Source organism: Pogona vitticeps, chromosome 4 (assembly GCF_051106095.1).
Source record: "Pogona vitticeps strain Pit_001003342236 chromosome 4, PviZW2.1, whole genome shotgun sequence".
NCBI lineage: Eukaryota > Metazoa > Chordata > Lepidosauria > Squamata > Agamidae > Pogona > Pogona vitticeps.
The window spans coordinates 63,833,217-63,851,005 of record NC_135786.1 but is presented as its reverse complement, the minus strand read 5'-3'; the positions used below and the strand labels follow the sequence as shown (position 1 = coordinate 63,851,005).

General features: G+C 41.8%; 1 protein-coding gene across 1 annotated transcript in view; it reads left to right on the top strand.

Moving 5' to 3' along the window:
• POMGNT1 (protein O-linked mannose N-acetylglucosaminyltransferase 1 (beta 1,2-)) overlaps positions 1–15,778 on the top strand; it is a 32,166-nt gene extending 16,388 nt beyond the window's left edge. Inside the window, exons 11-22 of the mRNA XM_020783366.3 lie at positions 341–416; positions 1,145–1,228; positions 2,545–2,586; positions 3,207–3,265; positions 3,506–3,578; positions 3,905–4,033; positions 4,373–4,498; positions 5,089–5,153; positions 6,711–6,755; positions 7,505–7,640; positions 8,195–8,304; positions 9,792–15,778. Of these exons, the coding sequence (XP_020639025.3) occupies positions 341–416; positions 1,145–1,228; positions 2,545–2,586; positions 3,207–3,265; positions 3,506–3,578; positions 3,905–4,033; positions 4,373–4,498; positions 5,089–5,153; positions 6,711–6,755; positions 7,505–7,640; positions 8,195–8,304; positions 9,792–9,888 (1,042 nt within the window). The 3' untranslated portion in view covers positions 9,889–15,778. The remainder of the gene's footprint in view (positions 1–340; positions 417–1,144; positions 1,229–2,544; positions 2,587–3,206; positions 3,266–3,505; positions 3,579–3,904; positions 4,034–4,372; positions 4,499–5,088; positions 5,154–6,710; positions 6,756–7,504; positions 7,641–8,194; positions 8,305–9,791) is intronic.
• Positions 15,779–17,789: the final 2,011 nt, after the last annotated feature.

Genomic DNA, 17,789 nt, shown 5'->3' with positions numbered 1-17,789 from the left:
TCCCTAACACATATTCAGACCACTAGTTACCCTTCCAACTGGAAAGGATCTCTTTCCTTTTTAAAAAATATATCTTCCTAAGACCTTGCATTCCCCCATCCCATCTACAAACTTTTCGTTTTGGTGATTCTTGTTTGTATGAACAAGTACTAAGAGCCACTGGTGTTGTTGTTGTTTTCTTTAAAAAAAACTTATATGATGGGAAAATCTTTAGCAGGTACAAAATGTTCTTGTGTATAATACTTAAAATGAGGCAAGATGTTAATAATGCTTATATGGTCAAAATTAGATTAGTGTCCAATGAGAGGCATCAAATCTGTGGGCTTTCTTTCTCTTGTAGGATGCTGAGGTCCCTTCTTTCAGCACAAGGAGTCAATCCTCAAATGATAACAGTCTTTATTGATGGATATTATGAGGTAAAATTTGCAATGAACTTTATTGATGGATATTATGAGGAAAAATTTGCAATGAACTTTCATGCTGTTAGCCTCACAGAAGGTGGAATCATAATACAGTACATGGGCCACCCATTTGAATAATGGTTGTGTCAGGAACTGAAGCACTGAGCTTTAGGAAATGAAGTTAAATGAAGTTAGCTGCATGCACTGTGATGTATCTAAAAGAATCTGAAACAGACTATCCACTTACAAAATGGGTGAGGTAAAAAAAATGGGCAGTACCTCAAGCAACCGCCTGTGCTCCATGCAAAGGCTTGAGATAACTAATTGGGTAATGTGCTTTGTATTTCATTGAGTATAATTTATTCCTCTGTCATGTTGGTTTTCTTATGTCTGTCTAACAGATTCAGAAATAGAAAGCCAGTGAGTTGATTGAATCCCCTACAACTCCCTACAGATCCATTGCTATCCAGTTTACAACTAAACCAACCCTGACTAACTAAAAAGAGATACTCAACATTTTTTGTCTCTAAGCAGCTTCTTCACCATTCTCAGTTCCTTAGAGTTACATACTTTTGGGTGAAATATAGGGCAATCATTTACTTTTGATAACCACCATTTGTTTTGCGTCGGTGACATTTCTTTGTTATCTCTGTGATAATGTTCATTTGAAGTGCATTATTAATTCTTTTTTCTGGTGGCAACTAAAAAATGTGCTGTATCTTAAATTGTCTTTTTTTCCCCAGGAACCAATGGATGTTGTCGAGTTATTTGGCCTGAAAGGAATCCAGCACACACCCATCAGCATTAAAAATGCCAGAGTCTCACAGGTGAGAGACCCTTTTTCTCTTTACAAATGTCTTGTAGCAGCTACCATGCTTGGATTCCAGTCCCTCTGAACTAGTAAAAGGTAAAGGTTCCCCTTGACATTTAGTCCAGTCCTGTCCGACTCTAGGGCGCAGTGCTCATCCCCATTGCCAAGCCGTAGAGCCAGTATTTGTCCATAGACAGTTTTCCGTGGTCACGTGGCCAGCGCGACTAGACACAGAACACCATTACCTTCCCACTGAGGTGGTACCTATTTATCTACTTGCATTTTTACATGCTTTCAAACTGCTAGGTTGGCAGGAGCTGGGACAAGCGACAGGAGCTCACTCCGTCGTGTGGATTCGATCTTGTGACTGCTTGGTTTCTGACCTTGCAGCACAGGGGCTTCTGCGGTTTAACCCACAGCGCCACCACATCCCATCCCTCTGAACTATGGTCCTATTAAAAATGGGAGTTTATAATGGCTACCCTAAATAACTGCACTGAAGAGCAGCATGCTGCTGCAGTGTGTAACAATCTTTGCCTCGAACATGAAAGTCTTTTTTTCAAGGATTCTGTGTGTGTACTAGCAACACAGTGTTCTAGATTTGAAACACTAAAGCCAAGACCCTGTTGCCTTGTGCAATGAGGTAATTGCGCAGACGTTTGCCTATTTTGTAGGCCATTCATTAAGTTCCTGGTCATTTCCTAGCTGCTCAATCAATTGCTGGATAACTAGCAAAAGGGAAAATCATTTGTAGAATTATTGGGCACACACTTTTCCTTTAATAGGATTTTTGCCATACATGTCTTGTGCTGTGCCTCTGGAAGAAAGGCAACGTGCAGTATTTGCATGTTACCATTCTGGGTGGGCCAGACTCATGTTGGGAAAGAGATACACCACAGACGTGTTCTATAAGGCAGTAGATAACTTAATGCTACTACATGTTCCATTCCTACTGGAGGTTGGGTGCCATCATAGCTATACTGACTTCGGATGCAGCTGCTCTGTACCATGATGGGCTATAAACAAGTCAGTTTTCTTCAAGCATGACATTCTTTTTCTTCTTGCGCTACTGTTCCCATTTATATTCCCTTAAGTGATCAGCTGTAATGATCTGTACTTGCTGTTTCTGGTTATGTGATGAATGTGTATGTCTTTCTGCATGCCTTGAATTTTATGGCTTTGTAGGCTTTGCTAATTTGTGTTAGTTCTTCTTTATTGGTAACCATCTTGATCCAAGAAATTATTGACAACATGTCATTAGGTATTCACTACTAACTCCTGATTCCTGATATGCTGGGAACAAAAAGGTAACAGGATTTTCTCCCTTCACAGCACTATAAGGCCAGTTTGACTGCAACATTTAACTTGCATCCGGTATGTAGTCTATCCCCTGTTCGTCTCCCATATGTCTTTGCCCACTCTGAGTGTCACCTGTTCATTCAGATTTGGAGAGAATTCACTTAGATTAGACTGTTTTGTGCAGTTGTTGTGGAGTATGTTCTGTGAACTGGAAGGAAAAATGCTAATTAATTCCCTTACAATGAGACTCAAGCTGGTAAAGTCTCTTTTGTTATTTTTGTTGTTAGTAAATAATAAAACACATGCACTAAGACATATTGTTTCTTTTAAAAGCCATTTGGTAGCTCATTGAAATGCTGGAAATGGGGCACAATTATTATATGGTAATGGTTTTTAAAAAACTACGAGGTGTGATAAAGGGAAACAGAGTTCTGAATTGAAATGAAGCTGTTGTTTTGATTACCTTTTTTTCTAAAATTGCCTGCCTCACTGATATGAGAACCAGAGTTGTACAGATTGGTATTTTTGAGCTATGACTCCCAAAATCCCTACCAGAATTCCCCATAGCTGCTTGCAGAATATGGGGAGTTCTAGTCTAAAAACTCAGATCGCACACCTCTAGTTAAGACCACTGCCCACAGTTCTTACTGTTCTCATTCATTTCATCTCTTGTTCTCTTGCCCTCTTTCTTTTAGGAAGCCACACTTGCTGTGGTGCTGGAAGAAGACCTGGACATCTCCATTGACTTCTTTAGGTATTGAGTCTACATTCTAAGCTCAACCTCTCCCATTTTGTCTGTCCCATAAGGATCCCCCATCCTGTCTCTGTTTAATCTGACCCGTTGTCTATGCAAAAGCAATACCACTGGAAAAAGTAGGATGGGAAGTTGAGAAGTAATGCCACCAATCTTTGTGTGATCAGAAAATCACTGTCATAAGTCTAGAATAGGATGGTGTCAACAATATTTCCTCCAACAGATCTTTTCCCCCTTTAGCTTCTTAAGTCAATCTGTCCATTTGCTGGAAGAAGATGAAAGCCTGTATTGTATCTCTGCCTGGAATGACCAGGTCAGTCAATGTGTCTGTGTCTTGAGTTCTTCCTTACTTGGTCTTATTCCAACAGTCTGCCTCTTGTCCTTCATTCTCTTATTCTGTGCTCAGAATAACTCTCCTCTCACCAAACTTGGGAAAGAGTGTTCTTGAACTACAACTCTGTGTCCCACAAGCAGCATAGCCAGTAATCAAGGTGGGTTGGAGATTCAGAGACTTGTAGTCCAGAAAGAGTAACATCTGGGCTGTGTTCACCTACTCCCCCTTAAAATCAGGGTGAAAGACTGAACAACATGCTTCCTGATGGGGAAAGTGTCTTAAATGTTTCCCTTTGTGGCAATTAGGGTTATGAGCACACGGCCGAAGACCCTTCACTCTTGTATCGTGTGGAGACAATGCCAGGCCTGGGCTGGGTGTTGAGGAAATCTCTCTACAAGGATGAGTTGGAGCCAAAATGGCCGACACCAGAGAAGGTTAGTGTCTCGTCTGTTTTGACTTTCCTTCTGGAACAAGGCCAAGAGTTCTTATTGCCAAATGTATCCAGGGAAACAATCCACAATGATACCATTGAGTGGCTGTGAATACTGCCCTCATGGTGTGGTATTGTGTTTTGCATTGTAACAATTGTGGACATCTTCTAACACATGTTGGATGGAAAAAGGGTGGGGGGAGAAGTCTTGACCTCACATCCATCACGGTTTGCATAGATCTGGAAGTGCCTGCATGTCTCATTCTGTCACTTTCAGCCACCCTACTAAAATAGGTTACTCACAGAAAAGTAGCTCATGCTGTTTTCTGCTTTCTCCCCTCAGCTCTGGGACTGGGATATGTGGATGCGAATGCCAGAGCAACGGAAAGGCCGTGAATGCCTCATCCCTGATGTGTCACGTTCATACCACTTTGGCATTGTTGGCCTCAACATGAATGGCTACTTTCATGTGAGTGGCACGCATCCAGAAAACAAGGATGCACTGGTCTTCCTGTCTGGCCACCACAACTACCTTGATTTTGCTTCTGTTTCCATTCCTTGTAGCATAAAATGTTAGCTTTTTCTCCTGGAGGTCATTACCTGTACACGTGTAACAGAGAGGCTGCAACAGAAAGAGAAGCATCATCCACTGATTAGTGTTGCCCTGCTTTTCAGAAGAAACTTAAGTTTCCCAACCACAGCTTTGTTTGGAAAAGGTAGAGGCACGTGTTTAATGATCTATGCACATTAACTTATGTGGATGTATTAATTTTTACCAACGCAACAGGAGAAAACCCTCTTAGTTATCTTATGCAAACTAGAGGATCTTGGTTTCTCCTTTTCTGAAGCAGAACATGAGGAAGATCAATTTTGGTAAGATCTAGCTAGGCAGCGCATATTTTTAGGCTGGTTTGTTCATGAACTCCTATTTTTCATTTCCCGTCTAGCTTGAGGACACTAAGAAGCCTAATAAGAGTTCCCGAGGAATAAGTGGAAACTTAAATTAACTTGCCTAAATGAGGATTCCTAAATATTTTTTGTTCTTCTGTTTCTTTCTAGGAAGCCTACTTCAAAAAGCACAAGTTTAACACAGTCCCCAATGTACAACTTAAAAATGTGGAGAGGTGAGTGCTATATGTTTATACTCTATAGAACTGACTGGGAGAAAAGCAGGCAGACACTGGCAATAGAATATCAAGGTGTTACTTTCAGCCGCTTGCCCAAGCATCTTCATCTGGATTTTAATCTAAGTTTTCCTTTTTATGAATTTGGTATTGGACTACCAGACCCTCAGCGTCCCTGGACTCCTGCTGTCTTCCCAGTGTTCTTTTCGTTTGCATAGCTAGTTGTGCTGGTGAGCAATCCTAGATCAAATAGATAAGTGTTTACTTGTGAGTCCCAGCACCTGCCTCCCTACCAAGGGCCCAGAGGTGATGAGCACCTCAGCAGAAATTCCACTGGTTTGGTCACTCATGGCAGCTGTTATTAAAGGCTCAGAATCAACCCTTACTGCCCCTTAACTCACATTCTCAGGAGGTTGAGTTTTCTGCATGAGCCCCCTTGGCACAGTCAGTCTGGCTGCGGGGCCCAGTTTACTTCACTGGGGTCCTTGAAAGTCCCGGTCTGGAGAAGCAGGTAGGAACTATGAATATGAGGTGTAGTCCTTTTCGGGATGGCTGGTAGAGGGTTGGGTACTGGGCTCTCTGACGCCGCTCTTCCCAGATCCTCCTTGAACATGACTGTAGTTACTTATACGCCAGCACCAATCTTGGGTTGGGGGGAGGGTAGGCTCTGTGGCTCTCATTGGCTGGCAAGGACACAAAGACTGGGGTGACGCTGAATCAACTAGGGGCTGTGTTGCTACCACCTCTGGTCCCAAACCTCTTCCACAGCCAGATGCTGGACAGGAGGAAGTGCCTCTCCTTCTCCTCTATCCCTATTTGCACCTCTGAGGAAGTGCAGAAGATGGAGTCCCAGTGCTCCATTGCCTCCTCCCGTGTCTCCCCTTCATCTGATGTGTTTGAGATGATCCTGATCCTTGCAACTCAAACCCTCTTATTTCTGTACTTGCACCCTCCTCCAGCGGTCCTGCATCAGGTGGTGACCATCCATCTGTCAGTATATCCTTGATGGCTAGGGGGCCTGGGAGAGCCGCTCTCTCCCAGACTCCCTTGGGCTTGCGAGGTGGAGCCAGATGGCCTGCTAGGGGCAGTTGAGGCAACTCTGTCGCAGAATTTCAACATGGTGACTACGATGTTACAGCCATGGCCTTGCGTCTGGTGTGATAGCTGTGAACCAGCGTTCACTCTGTCTGGTGACCGGCTCACTATAAACCCAGAATGATGGAGAGAAGAGATCATGAATGTGGATAAATACATTGTATAATTCTCTGCATTCCTTGACTGACTTTGATGCCAGTAAGGTTGATCACCGGTACAAAATGTGGGCTGTGTTCCGGTGGGCTCCCTAAGAAGACAGATATGCATGTACACAAATAAAGTTGCCTTATCTATGAGGCAAACAGCAAGAGTGGGCAATCTGTAGCCTACCAGATGTTGCCAGATTATGTATTCATCAATTCTAGCCAGCATAGCCCATGGTGAGGGAAGTTGAGAATTGCTGTTGCCCACTTCTCTTTCTACCACTCCTCTCTTGACTGATTTTCTCTTTCTTCCATGCAGCTTAAGGAAAGATACCTATGAGACTGAAATCCACCGGCTGCTCAGGTAATCATATGTCAGAACTCAAGGCCTCAAGGTGAGGATTAAGGTTTTGCAAAAGCTTGCAGTGGCAGAAACAGATGTTTTCAAGAAAATTGAACACTAGCAAGGCCATGTATCTGCTGCCACTATATACAACCACATTTGGTAGCTCATGATGCTTGTGAAGAATGTATTTCGGTGTCACTATTTGTAACAAGTATGGAAAGTTGTGTGCATATGGCGGCTCACCCACATAAGAGGAGATCCTGTTGCTGATGGTTGGAAATATTTACAAATTTGCATTTCAGAAAAAAATAAGTGATGTTTGGAAGTGCTGGATGGGTAGTTTTTATCCAACTGTCATGCTTCCCTGCAAATACCCTTAGAAACTTGTTAGCAAAATTATCGTATGCTAGGAATTCCTCATTAAAATTTTGCAGGACATGAAAAATGTAATTGTAGCCACAGCAGTTTCAACCTGGCTTAACTGATGCAGAGGTTGAAAAAGAGGGAGAATGTAGGCTATTCTCACAACCTTCCTAGTCTTACCTCATACGCTTCTTTACTTTCTACAAGCAGATGTTGAAGCCCAATTTTTAAAAAAAACACTGAGACAATGTTCCTCCTCATCTCCCCAAGCCAAATGGGGATTTCCTACCCTGCAGATTCCTGTTTCTAATATTGTGTTGAGTATGACATGTGAGTCTTCGATTTCTGCCCTTTCTCCCTCCACCCTCAATGCCCTGGACTGATTTTTTTTTTACTCCTGCTAGTGAAGCAGAGGTTTTGGATCACAGCAAAAACCCATGTGAAGATTCCTTTGTACCAGATACTGAAGGAAAGATCTATGTGATGTACATCAAGATGGAACAGGAAGCAGATTTCACCACCTGGACTCAGCTTGCCAAGGTAATATCCAGCCTTTCCTTCTGCATGTGCTTGAATCAAGGGCTGCTGCAGTGCTGGGTTACTCCCAATTCAGAGCTTACCTTTATTGGACCATTAAGAAAATAAAACAAAAAGTAAAGCTAGCTTTCAATGATAATTAATCTTCCTCAGGTTGTGCACCAAGTTCTCATGGGATGCTCCAAAATAATACTTTGAGACCTTTAATATAAACTTATAATTTTGGAGCTACCCACAAGAACTTGGTGCACAGCCTAAGGAAAATGAATTATCATCGAAAGCTTGCTTTATTTTTTTGTTCTTTGTTTTATTTTCTTAATGGTCCAATAAAGGTATCACCTGTTCCTGCATTTATATTACTTTTTTTAATTACATTTATGCACCACTTTTCCACTCAAAGGAAAACTTGCAAACTCCATAAAAGAATCAAAACAGACAAACCACAATTAGCTAAAAATCATAAATCATATAACCAACCTCACTGTAAACGATTACACTCAAGTAAATGCATTAAAAACAATTTACCTGGATGTCTCCATACTTTTCACTATTTTCAGTGCCTCCATATCTGGGATCTCGATGTACGTGGAAACCACAAAGGGCTGTGGCGACTCTTCCGTAAGAAGAATCATTTCCTGGTGGTAGGAGTCCCTGCCTCTCCCTATTCGTAAGTGACTTTCGTGGGGAAAATGTATCTTGTATTACTGCATAAATCTTGTTGCTTTCTTTCAGATTCTCTTCCTGCCAGGCTGTCTAGATATAGCACCAGATGTTGTATTTTTGCAACCAACTCTCAAATCAGAGCAGTGTGATTTTATCTGGAGGGAGATGCGACACGTCTGTATTTATTTATTTATTTATTTATTTATTTATTTATTTATTTATTTATTTATTTGATTTATACCCCACCCATCTAGTATATTCTACCACTCTGGGCGGCTAATTAGTTCTGTGAATTAGTTTAGTGTCAGGCTATTGACATATTCTCTCAACAACTTCATGCTGCACCCTTGCTACGTAGCTTCATTCCTCTTCAACAAAACAGTAGTTGTGGAGTACTTTGCTAAAGGCTTTCTCTGGCTACACAGGACAGTAGGACATAATTCTTCATGACAATTATGTAGCTGCTCTGCCATCTAGTTGCTGATGGTGGCCATTGGGAGCTAGGTGGGTAGAAGCAGGGAAGAGAAGGTGGCTGAAAGGATCATGGACCCTGAGAGCCATAATGAAGAACATAGTTGAGTTTGGTGAAAGACAAAAGAGAGGGGAGACAAGGATGGGGGCCAAGCAGTTGACCTCTCCATAGTTCAGTTGGAAAGGTCTTCTGTGGCTGCACCTGGAACAACTATGAAAAGACAGAATTCCTGTCTAATTAGTCAAGTGGTGTTGAAGGAGAGGGCCATAGCTCAGCTGTAAAACATGTGTTGCATGGAGGAGGAGTCACATTCAATCTATGGTCTTAAGGATATCTAGTTGTAAGACCTTTGAAAGGCATCTACCTCTATAGGTCTGCCAGCAGAAACACAATATCCAGCTAGATCAGTGGCAGGCAGTCTTTGGTTCTCCAGATACCATTTTCTGCTGCTCTCTCTTCACCATTAGGTATGCTATGCTGTGTCAATTTATGGTACAAATATGGCTCATCAAGAAGCAGTCAGGAAGTATTTGTCCATTGCTGAGGAATTTTCAGCAGGCAGTCAAGACTGTAGTCTTTCATAGGTATCTTAAGGAGAAAGACAGGAGAGAAATATTTTAAAGCAATAAAGACATACAAGGGGCTTGGTATTTAAACAGATTTTAAAGATGGCTTCCCCAGTGTTCTTGTGTATGTTTTAAAACATGTATTTTTAACTAAAAGGTTTATTTTTCAAATATCTTTATTTATTGTTTTTATATTGTGCGTTACTTTGGATGGCCCTCATGAGCTGAGAAGGGATAAATAAATACTTTCAGTAAACAAAATTCTAGCTGGGACTGATTTCAGTCCAGGGGAGGTTGTCTATACCTTTGGTAGAGGAACAGCCTGGGTAACCAAGTGTGGGACACTTTTCTGTGTTTTGCTGTTGATACAGCTGCTGGTGGCCTGGCATTTTTGAGATCTCTTCAGCCCAAACCTGTAACAGCTCATCCTATCTTCTCTTGATTTTCTTCTAGGTTTAAGAAACCTTCATCCATAACCCCAATCTACATGGAGCCCCAAGCTAAGGATGAGGCTGTGGGTGCTGTAGCAGCAGGAGCAGAGCAAACGTGACAAAGGGAGTGATGTGTTGTCCATTTTGCCTTCAAAGCCTGCTGGGAAAGGGGCACACGGAGTCACAGAGGTCTGTGCAGTCTGTCAGCTGTTGTCTCTGAAGGACTAGAGAACAGGGACAAGAGAAAAGGGGCCTCTTTGCTTGCCCTGAAATGGCTGCTGCTGAGCATCATTAGATTGCCCTGGGGAGTCAGTAGCAGGCGCCTTTAATTTTTTTCTAAGCTGCTGCAGCAAATTGATTGTCTCATTTTTAATACTAATGCTTTACTAATTGTGGTCATCCTTTCCTCAAATTGGGGGTTGGGCCAATTTGAGCTATTTGCAAGGGATTGGTTCCCTTTAGAAGCTCTTTCCCAATTACTTCATCAGGATTTTTCATTGTTATTTATTAACTCTGTGCGCTGGTAATCATCCGTCAAAAAGGCTCTTGTCCAACTTTATGGTTCTGGTGGATTTTGAGGTAGATGTAACAGTGGAGCCATGACTGAACATTGGAAGCAAATGAATCCCTGGAGGTGTGTCTGGACACTCTTCAAACAGAGGAACTGACTTACCAAGGCCTAGCTAGTGACTGCAGAGTGGACCATTCACATGCACAACAAGAGTGATTTTGTGTCAGGATTAGAGGTTCGGCCTTGATTTTGTGTCACCAAGGTAAAGTATGCAAATACCTGCACTGTGGACACCCTCTCTTTGATGCTTGGGCTCAGAATGTCTCTTCTTCCTAGATCCATAGTTGAGTTTGCCTTGCAAGATTGTAACATTCCGGTTTCTGACCTTTCTGTACCCAGTCATTCTCCTGGTTTCATCTGAGGTAGCCAATCCATCTTGGTGAAACTCTTGCCAAGATCCATATTGGCACTAACATCCCTGGGATGCCAGGCTTGGCAGTGTCGCTCTTCCACAGTACATCTTGGAGGGTACCTGTGAAAGGAGCCAAGGGGCGGTGAAGTTGAGCAAAGTGAAAAATGCCTTGAGTGAGGAAACGCTGATCAAGGAAACCTTGGTGTTGAGGTTGAGGTGAAGCAAATGAATTCAACTGCACCTTCATTCAGCCTGCTCTTTTGGAACAAAATTCAACAAACCCCAAGCCACAGACATGGTTGTTCCAAGGTGACCATCTGCAGTAAGCTGTTTCATCTGCTAATCAGGACATCTCTACTTGGAGACATCCCACCCATTTTTCTACTTGTGGACCTGATAGGACGTGAGCCCTCTTCTCCTGAAATGAACTCAGTATTGATCTCTTGAGGGACATGTGACTGAAACCTTCTTTTCAAGAGGAGGATCTGGAGGTGCTTGCATGCCCCTTTGGCAGGAATGGTGATGAGGCTTAACAGGTTTTCCTGGATTCCAAATTGGCTGAATGGAGATGGTGGGGCTGGTGTGGGAGAAAAGGTGGCAAATTCAGGGATAAGGAGGAGATCACGGTTTCCTCTTCCACATCCTGTGCCTTACAAAATGAGGGAAGCCCTTAGGTCTAGAATGTAGCTTTCCATAGAATGAGTCAGTGAACAGCTAAAGCAGGGGTGTGAGCCATTGCAGCCCTCCAGACCATTCTGGCCTGCACTGCCTATAACCTCTCACCACTGACTACATTATGGCTGTTGGGACTGATCTGATAAAAGTAAATAGGCTCTGGACAGCCACTGTCTACTGCCCTGGAGCAAAAAGAAGGCAGTACTGCTCACTAGAAGGCAGTTGGATTCTAGTTTGGTACATTCGTTTCCTCCTTTTTTGGTGGTGGTTGCTGCTGCTGTTGTGTGGCTTTTTGTTTCCTCTTTTCTCCCCGTCCTTCCTTCTGCTTCCAATGTAATCAGATGCATAGAATAACAGATGTTATCCTGAAATATTAAGAATGCAATGGAAAAAGGGGTGGAGGACAGGAGGAAAGGATACAGCACAGTGTCTGATGAGAATGAGACACAGCTGCAGGCTTCGTAAATAAGAACCACAATTGGCCAACTCTGAGCTTGTGAGTGTCTTGTTTTACAACAGGTGCCTTGCACATTAAAAACAAACTCCTCTGTCTTCTATCCAGTCTGTGGACCCCAGGATTTTTGTTTCAGAGAGCGGGGGGTAATATATCTGCTGATTTCAATACAACCCTATAAATGGGTTGATATTTATAGATGTTGTTCAGGAGTGGTCTCTGCAATCAACAGCAATCTCCCACAGTCTGGCAATTCTCCAGATTATGTTAGATCACACCTCATCAGTATCTGCAGCCATGCTGCCAAGGGATGATGGGGTTTGTACAGTTGGAGAGACAGCCAGAGCAGAGGGAATGATCTACTCCATCCCACTTGAAAGGAAGTCAGACAGCATATGCAGGTACTTCTGCCCTCTAAATGCTGTGCTTCTCAGTTGCCTCTTGTAAATGTGCTGTGCAGTGACCCGTCTTTAGATTCACAAAGACCGTGAAGCAGCTTGACTAAGAGGAAAAGCCACACTTGTTCTGTTGCTTCCAAGACTGCTTAGTTGGTTCTTTGAATCTTTAGATGTTCTCGGCTGCTAATCTAAACACACACCCTCCAGATATTTTCCATGGTACAAATGGAGCTAAACTTTGGGAATATTTTAAATGCTTTGCATTTATGTGTCCATTTATGTGTTTTTGTGGAAAGCACTAATTTTTTTCTATAGAGATGCAGTCTTGCTGCAAACACACACATACAACTGGAGGATATCATGTTGTATACTCCTACCCTGTTTCCTCTAAAATAAGATCTTACCTGAAAATAAGCCCTAGTATGATTTTTCAGGATGCTCGTAATATAAGCCCTGTCCCCAGAATAAGCCCCAGTTAAGTGAAACTCCACCATTGTGCAGCAACCAGAAGATGACATAACAGTATTTGAATAAATTTAGATTGCTGTACTTGAAAGACCTAATGCTTTTTTTGCAGCAAAAATTAATATAAGACCCTGTCTTATTTTCAGGGAAACAGGGTAGGCATGTGTTTTTTCATGCAGATTCTGAGTGGTTCTTTACCTGTGGCCCTCCATTTGCTTTAGACATCAACTTCCAAAATCCCTGACCATGGACCATGCTGGCTGAAGCTTCTGGAAGTTGAAGTCCTAAGCACCTTCAAAACCAAAAGGTAGAAAACCATAGCTCATGTGCAGACAACTATTTTGTCCTGGAACCATTTGCATCCAGTGTGTTCTTTAAATGAGAGAAGCGCTAAATCTAAGGCTGAGAACCCAGCCACTTGCATTCATGTTCTGTGGAAGCCCACTAAATTTCTTTTGTTTACCTGTTTTGTAACCAGGCCAGTGTTGAGGTTTTTGAAACTCTCCAAGACCTTTGATTCATTCAGTGTTTCAGTGCGATGAGTTGGGACCTCTATACATCAGCAGCAGAGGCCCTACATTCTACGTTACACTTAACGTTCGCAGCCCTGAATTAAATTATGTATCTTGAGTACACTTCAAACCAGTCCTAAACTCTCCAAAACCTGGGACAGGGCAGAGAAAAGGAGGCACATTTTGTGGTTTTGGTAGAGAAAGACCTAGAGCATCTTGGGCTTCTGAGCAGTGAGAAAACTTGTTGTGTTATGTTCTCCCTGGTTAGAGTTCAGAAGACCTTTGCCTCCTAATATGTCATCAATGAAGAAGAGAACATGCCAGTACCATATTTCATCTCTTCATTTGGAAGTGGGGTGCAATGTGCTTTTCATGGCATGGGAGTTCTTGCCTCTTAATATGTCCCGCATATATCACTTTATTTGGCTTTTACATTAAGTTGATATCAGACAAGAAACTCTTCTTGCATGTTCATGCTTTTTTAACTAACCTCACTGGCTCAAATCCCTTTGGTGATTTACAGTTGCATAAGGGAAATCATGTAAGTCTTGGTGGCAAATGTCTGCTTTTTAACAAGGTACTGGTTGCATTCCTGGATGTGCACCACTTCGTTAATCTGGATGTTTGCAACCCAAGCTTTAAGCAGTTCCCTTATGCAAGAGTAAATTGTCTATAGGATTCTCGCCACCATAAAATCATGTTAGAGAGAGCTTCTGAATGGATCACTGTTCTCTACTGGCAGTAGGTCCAACTTCCATATTCTGCATAGCCGAATTAAATGCAAACAGCTTGTGCTGATAACTTCAGAGATATCACAAAAAGGAAACCTTGTTCAAGTACAATTATATGTATGCAATCTTTGTAAGAACTTACCTTTGGGGTTGATAATCATTTGGTACATAGGTAGAAGCAATGGCTCTCTTTCCCTTCCTAGCCTCCTTCCCCACCTCCAACCCCACCCTGGCAAAATGACTACAGAAAATGTAGGCTCTCGTTCATGTAATAATATGTTGATGAACACTTTGGATCAAGTGGTTCAGGAAGCAATTAGCTTTAAAAAATTGTTCGTCCTTGCCCAGTAATTTATACCAAGGGAATAAATTACTGGGCAAGAGAAGGAGTAGGGCGTGGGGGAACCTAGAATATTTTACACATTTAATTTTGCTTCCCTTTTATCCAGCCTTTTAAAAACTTCTTTTTTGTGAAGGGGGAGTGCATCTTTGTAAGGTTCGTATAGCTCCTTACACGTGACGCATCTGAATTAAGATTTGGAAAAAATTAAATCAAAAATATTTCAGTTATAAACAAGTCGTGTATCTTCCTTTAATGGGAGGTTTTACTTCAGGGAAAGGAATGTTTCACCATGCTGTGACACTTCAGCAGTGTACAAAAGAAATTCTGGCACCCCAAAGTATTTGTATTCTGATTGAACACTTGTGTCTTTCTCTAGATTGTCCCCAGCAGCTGTAAGCCTACACATGCTCATTCAAACAAGTCCAATTGACTTCTTTAGGAATTTATTAATGAGTTGATGTGGTTGAGAATTGGCTTCAGTTACCACCCAAATGGATATAATTGACTGACTCAAGTGAGTCCAAAATTCCAATTTCAGAAGCCTATATTAATGTCCTCTTGATTGAGATGTAACACATCATTCGACACATCACTTCACAAATATATCCAGAGATCATACACTCTGCCACAGACTTTGCAGTCTATAGCATTTAGAATTTAGTAACCATTTTCCCATTGCTGCTGTTTGTCCAAATCCTTTCTACTTGCCACCATTAGAGACCGAATGTTTGATGAGATCTGCTTTCTCTCATTGTCTAGTGAATGTTGTCATAATGAGACCTTTTTTTGTGTGGGAGGCAAAGCCTATGAATAACTTGGTCTCTGAAGGGCTGCCACTTCTATATGTTGCTTTCAGGGTGGGGGAAGAGAAGAAATAATTCCTAAGAGATATCGTTCCTAAAGGGTTCTCTATCAAAGCCACTGGCATGCTCCAGACATACAAACATCTAGAAACGGAAATTTTGGTGTTGAAGTTTTTTTCAGCAGGAGGAATTACTAGTCCCAGAGTACTCCAGGAGTAAGTACTGAGACATTCTGGGAGTTGTATTGAAAACAGTAACATTTCCCACAATAAGTAGTAGAGAATCATCTGACAACATTACCTGATTGGTGAGCATTTTTGTGACCGAGGCTATCCATTGCAATACACAGCATGGGAATATGAAATGGTTAGAGCCCATAGCCCCTCATCCCAATACCATATGTTAGGCTGTGCAGTACCAGGTGGTCTGAATGGATATAACCATGCCATCTGGCACCAGTTTAAAAGTTCTTGCCGGCTTCTGGTTTCTTTTCTCTTGCTCATTTCCTGTACTCCTTTTCTTAACATTGGCACAGAAGAGCATCATTTCACAGGCTGAGCATGTGTGGGTCTTCGGCAGGAGCCTCTTCTTGCATGCAGCTGGGGAAGGATCAAGGACTGCATGCAGTGGAACTGGCAGCTTTTTAGAATCTCATTATGTACATGTGTTCCTTTTCTACAAATAAAGATGGTGGATTTGGTTGCATATCCTTTCTCTTGTGTCTGTTCGTGCACACTAAAGTCTTGTACCATTAATAAAAGACCTCGTCTTTAATACCTGTGAAGCAAGATGTAACTTTTGCTGAAACAAATTTTGTAAAGAAGTGTAGCCTAACAAACCCTTTGTTCACTTATCTCCAAGTATTTATTCATACTTTCAGGCCAATGAATTTAGAGGGCTGGTCATCTTGAAACATCTCTTTAAAATGTGCCCAGGTGTATATTAACAAAAGTGCTGATAAGCATATGCGGTCAGGCAAATTAAAGTCTCTTCCATTCTATTGGTGTGGTTTTTTTTCCATCAAGGTACACATGTGAGATAGCTGTTATTAAATAGCTGGAATTTGAGTGCTTAAAAGAATTTTGGTCTTGAAACCAAGAAGTTCAAGTTAGGGCTAGGGAATGAATAGATGGATTTAAAATACTAAGAACCTGCTGCTAAAGAGGACATAATGTTGAACGGATGCTGTGCTTATTTTTTTTTAATGCACATATTTAGTATATGAAGCTATTCCAAGATTAGGGAAAAAGCTGAGGAAACCTCAATCTGCTTTGTGATGAAGCCGCTGTTAAGAAATTTCAGGATCAGAGCCAAGATAAAATGGTGAGTTATGGCAGCCATTTCAGGAATGATATAGGGATACTGAATAGTACTGAGATCCAGTTTACTATTTAAGAATTAAGTAGCCCAAGTCCAAATAAAATGAGATCTTAATGAACCACAGGCCCCATTAAAATGAATGGGATCTCAGTCCTTTTGATACCGTTTATGAAGTTGATGTCAGGAGGATGGTAGGAGTGGATCACACTGTGGGGCTTTTGAAATTAGCAGTGCAGGTAAAAGCTAGCCAGAGAGGACAGAATTCAAAACATACTGTATTGTGTGTTTCATATCCAAAATGCAAAAAAGTCCAGCCCTCTGTTTTTTTCTTCCGGTAATCAAATGTAGTTTAAAAACTTCAACTTTTGTCTGTTGCACAAAATCAGGCTACTGTGATTTTGCTCCACTAGAGGTCCTCAGTCCTTCATAAGGTCCACAAGATGGAACTTCAACGGAAGCCTGTTTTGTGGATACAGGAGGAAACGTTATTTTTAATGACTGGTATGCTTATATTACCCAGGAAGTATAATTAAAACAAACCATGGCCAAAGACTTAGTAAGTGGCCTCACCACCACACCCACTGATAAGTGACTTCCTGTGCACTCTCCTCCCCTTTTGTATGTCCTTAGGATAGAACACAGAATATCATGAACCTGCTGCTCAAGGCAACAGTTTATGACGACAGTAAAATGCAGCTACTACAAAGAGCAGGGTAAATACTGTATAGACAGGTGCCCCTCCTTGGTGTCCTGTAAATGTGATACCTCTGTTTGCTTGGTAATGAACAGGTTTGGCAAAGCATACACATGTGGCAGGTCTTCCATGCAATCCTGTACCGTTACGTTCGGGATGAGAGCCTCTGAAGAAATAATGTGGACTGTTCTAAATGTTTTGGTGTGCACACAATAGATTGTGCTCCAATATTCCAGGCAACATTCCATACTCGCACCTCTAACATTCCTTACACCTGCCTACCACCCCATCTGAAAGGTGAATTTGCTTTGCTCCATCCACTTAGAAATCCATTTTATGGCAGCCAGCTGAACCTGTTTTAAATGAAAATGCTGCTTTGAACCGAGATCATTTTCAAAACTAGAGTGCTATCTGAGCTTGTAGCACCTAAGCCACTCTTGCCAACTCTGCATGTTGAACATCTTGGACAAAAAGAAATTAAAATGAATTTTTCACTCCACATTTTACATATTTGGTATACTGCTTTTGTTATGATTGTAAAGTATTCCAAACCATTTATCAAACAATCATATGTTGGTGTATTCATAGCACACATATTCTCTATTTTTAAATAATGTTCTACGTTTACTGAAATATTTATAGACACATCCATCCTGCAATGGAACCACGAGCTGTTGCACAATCATTATAGTGCTGACTTGC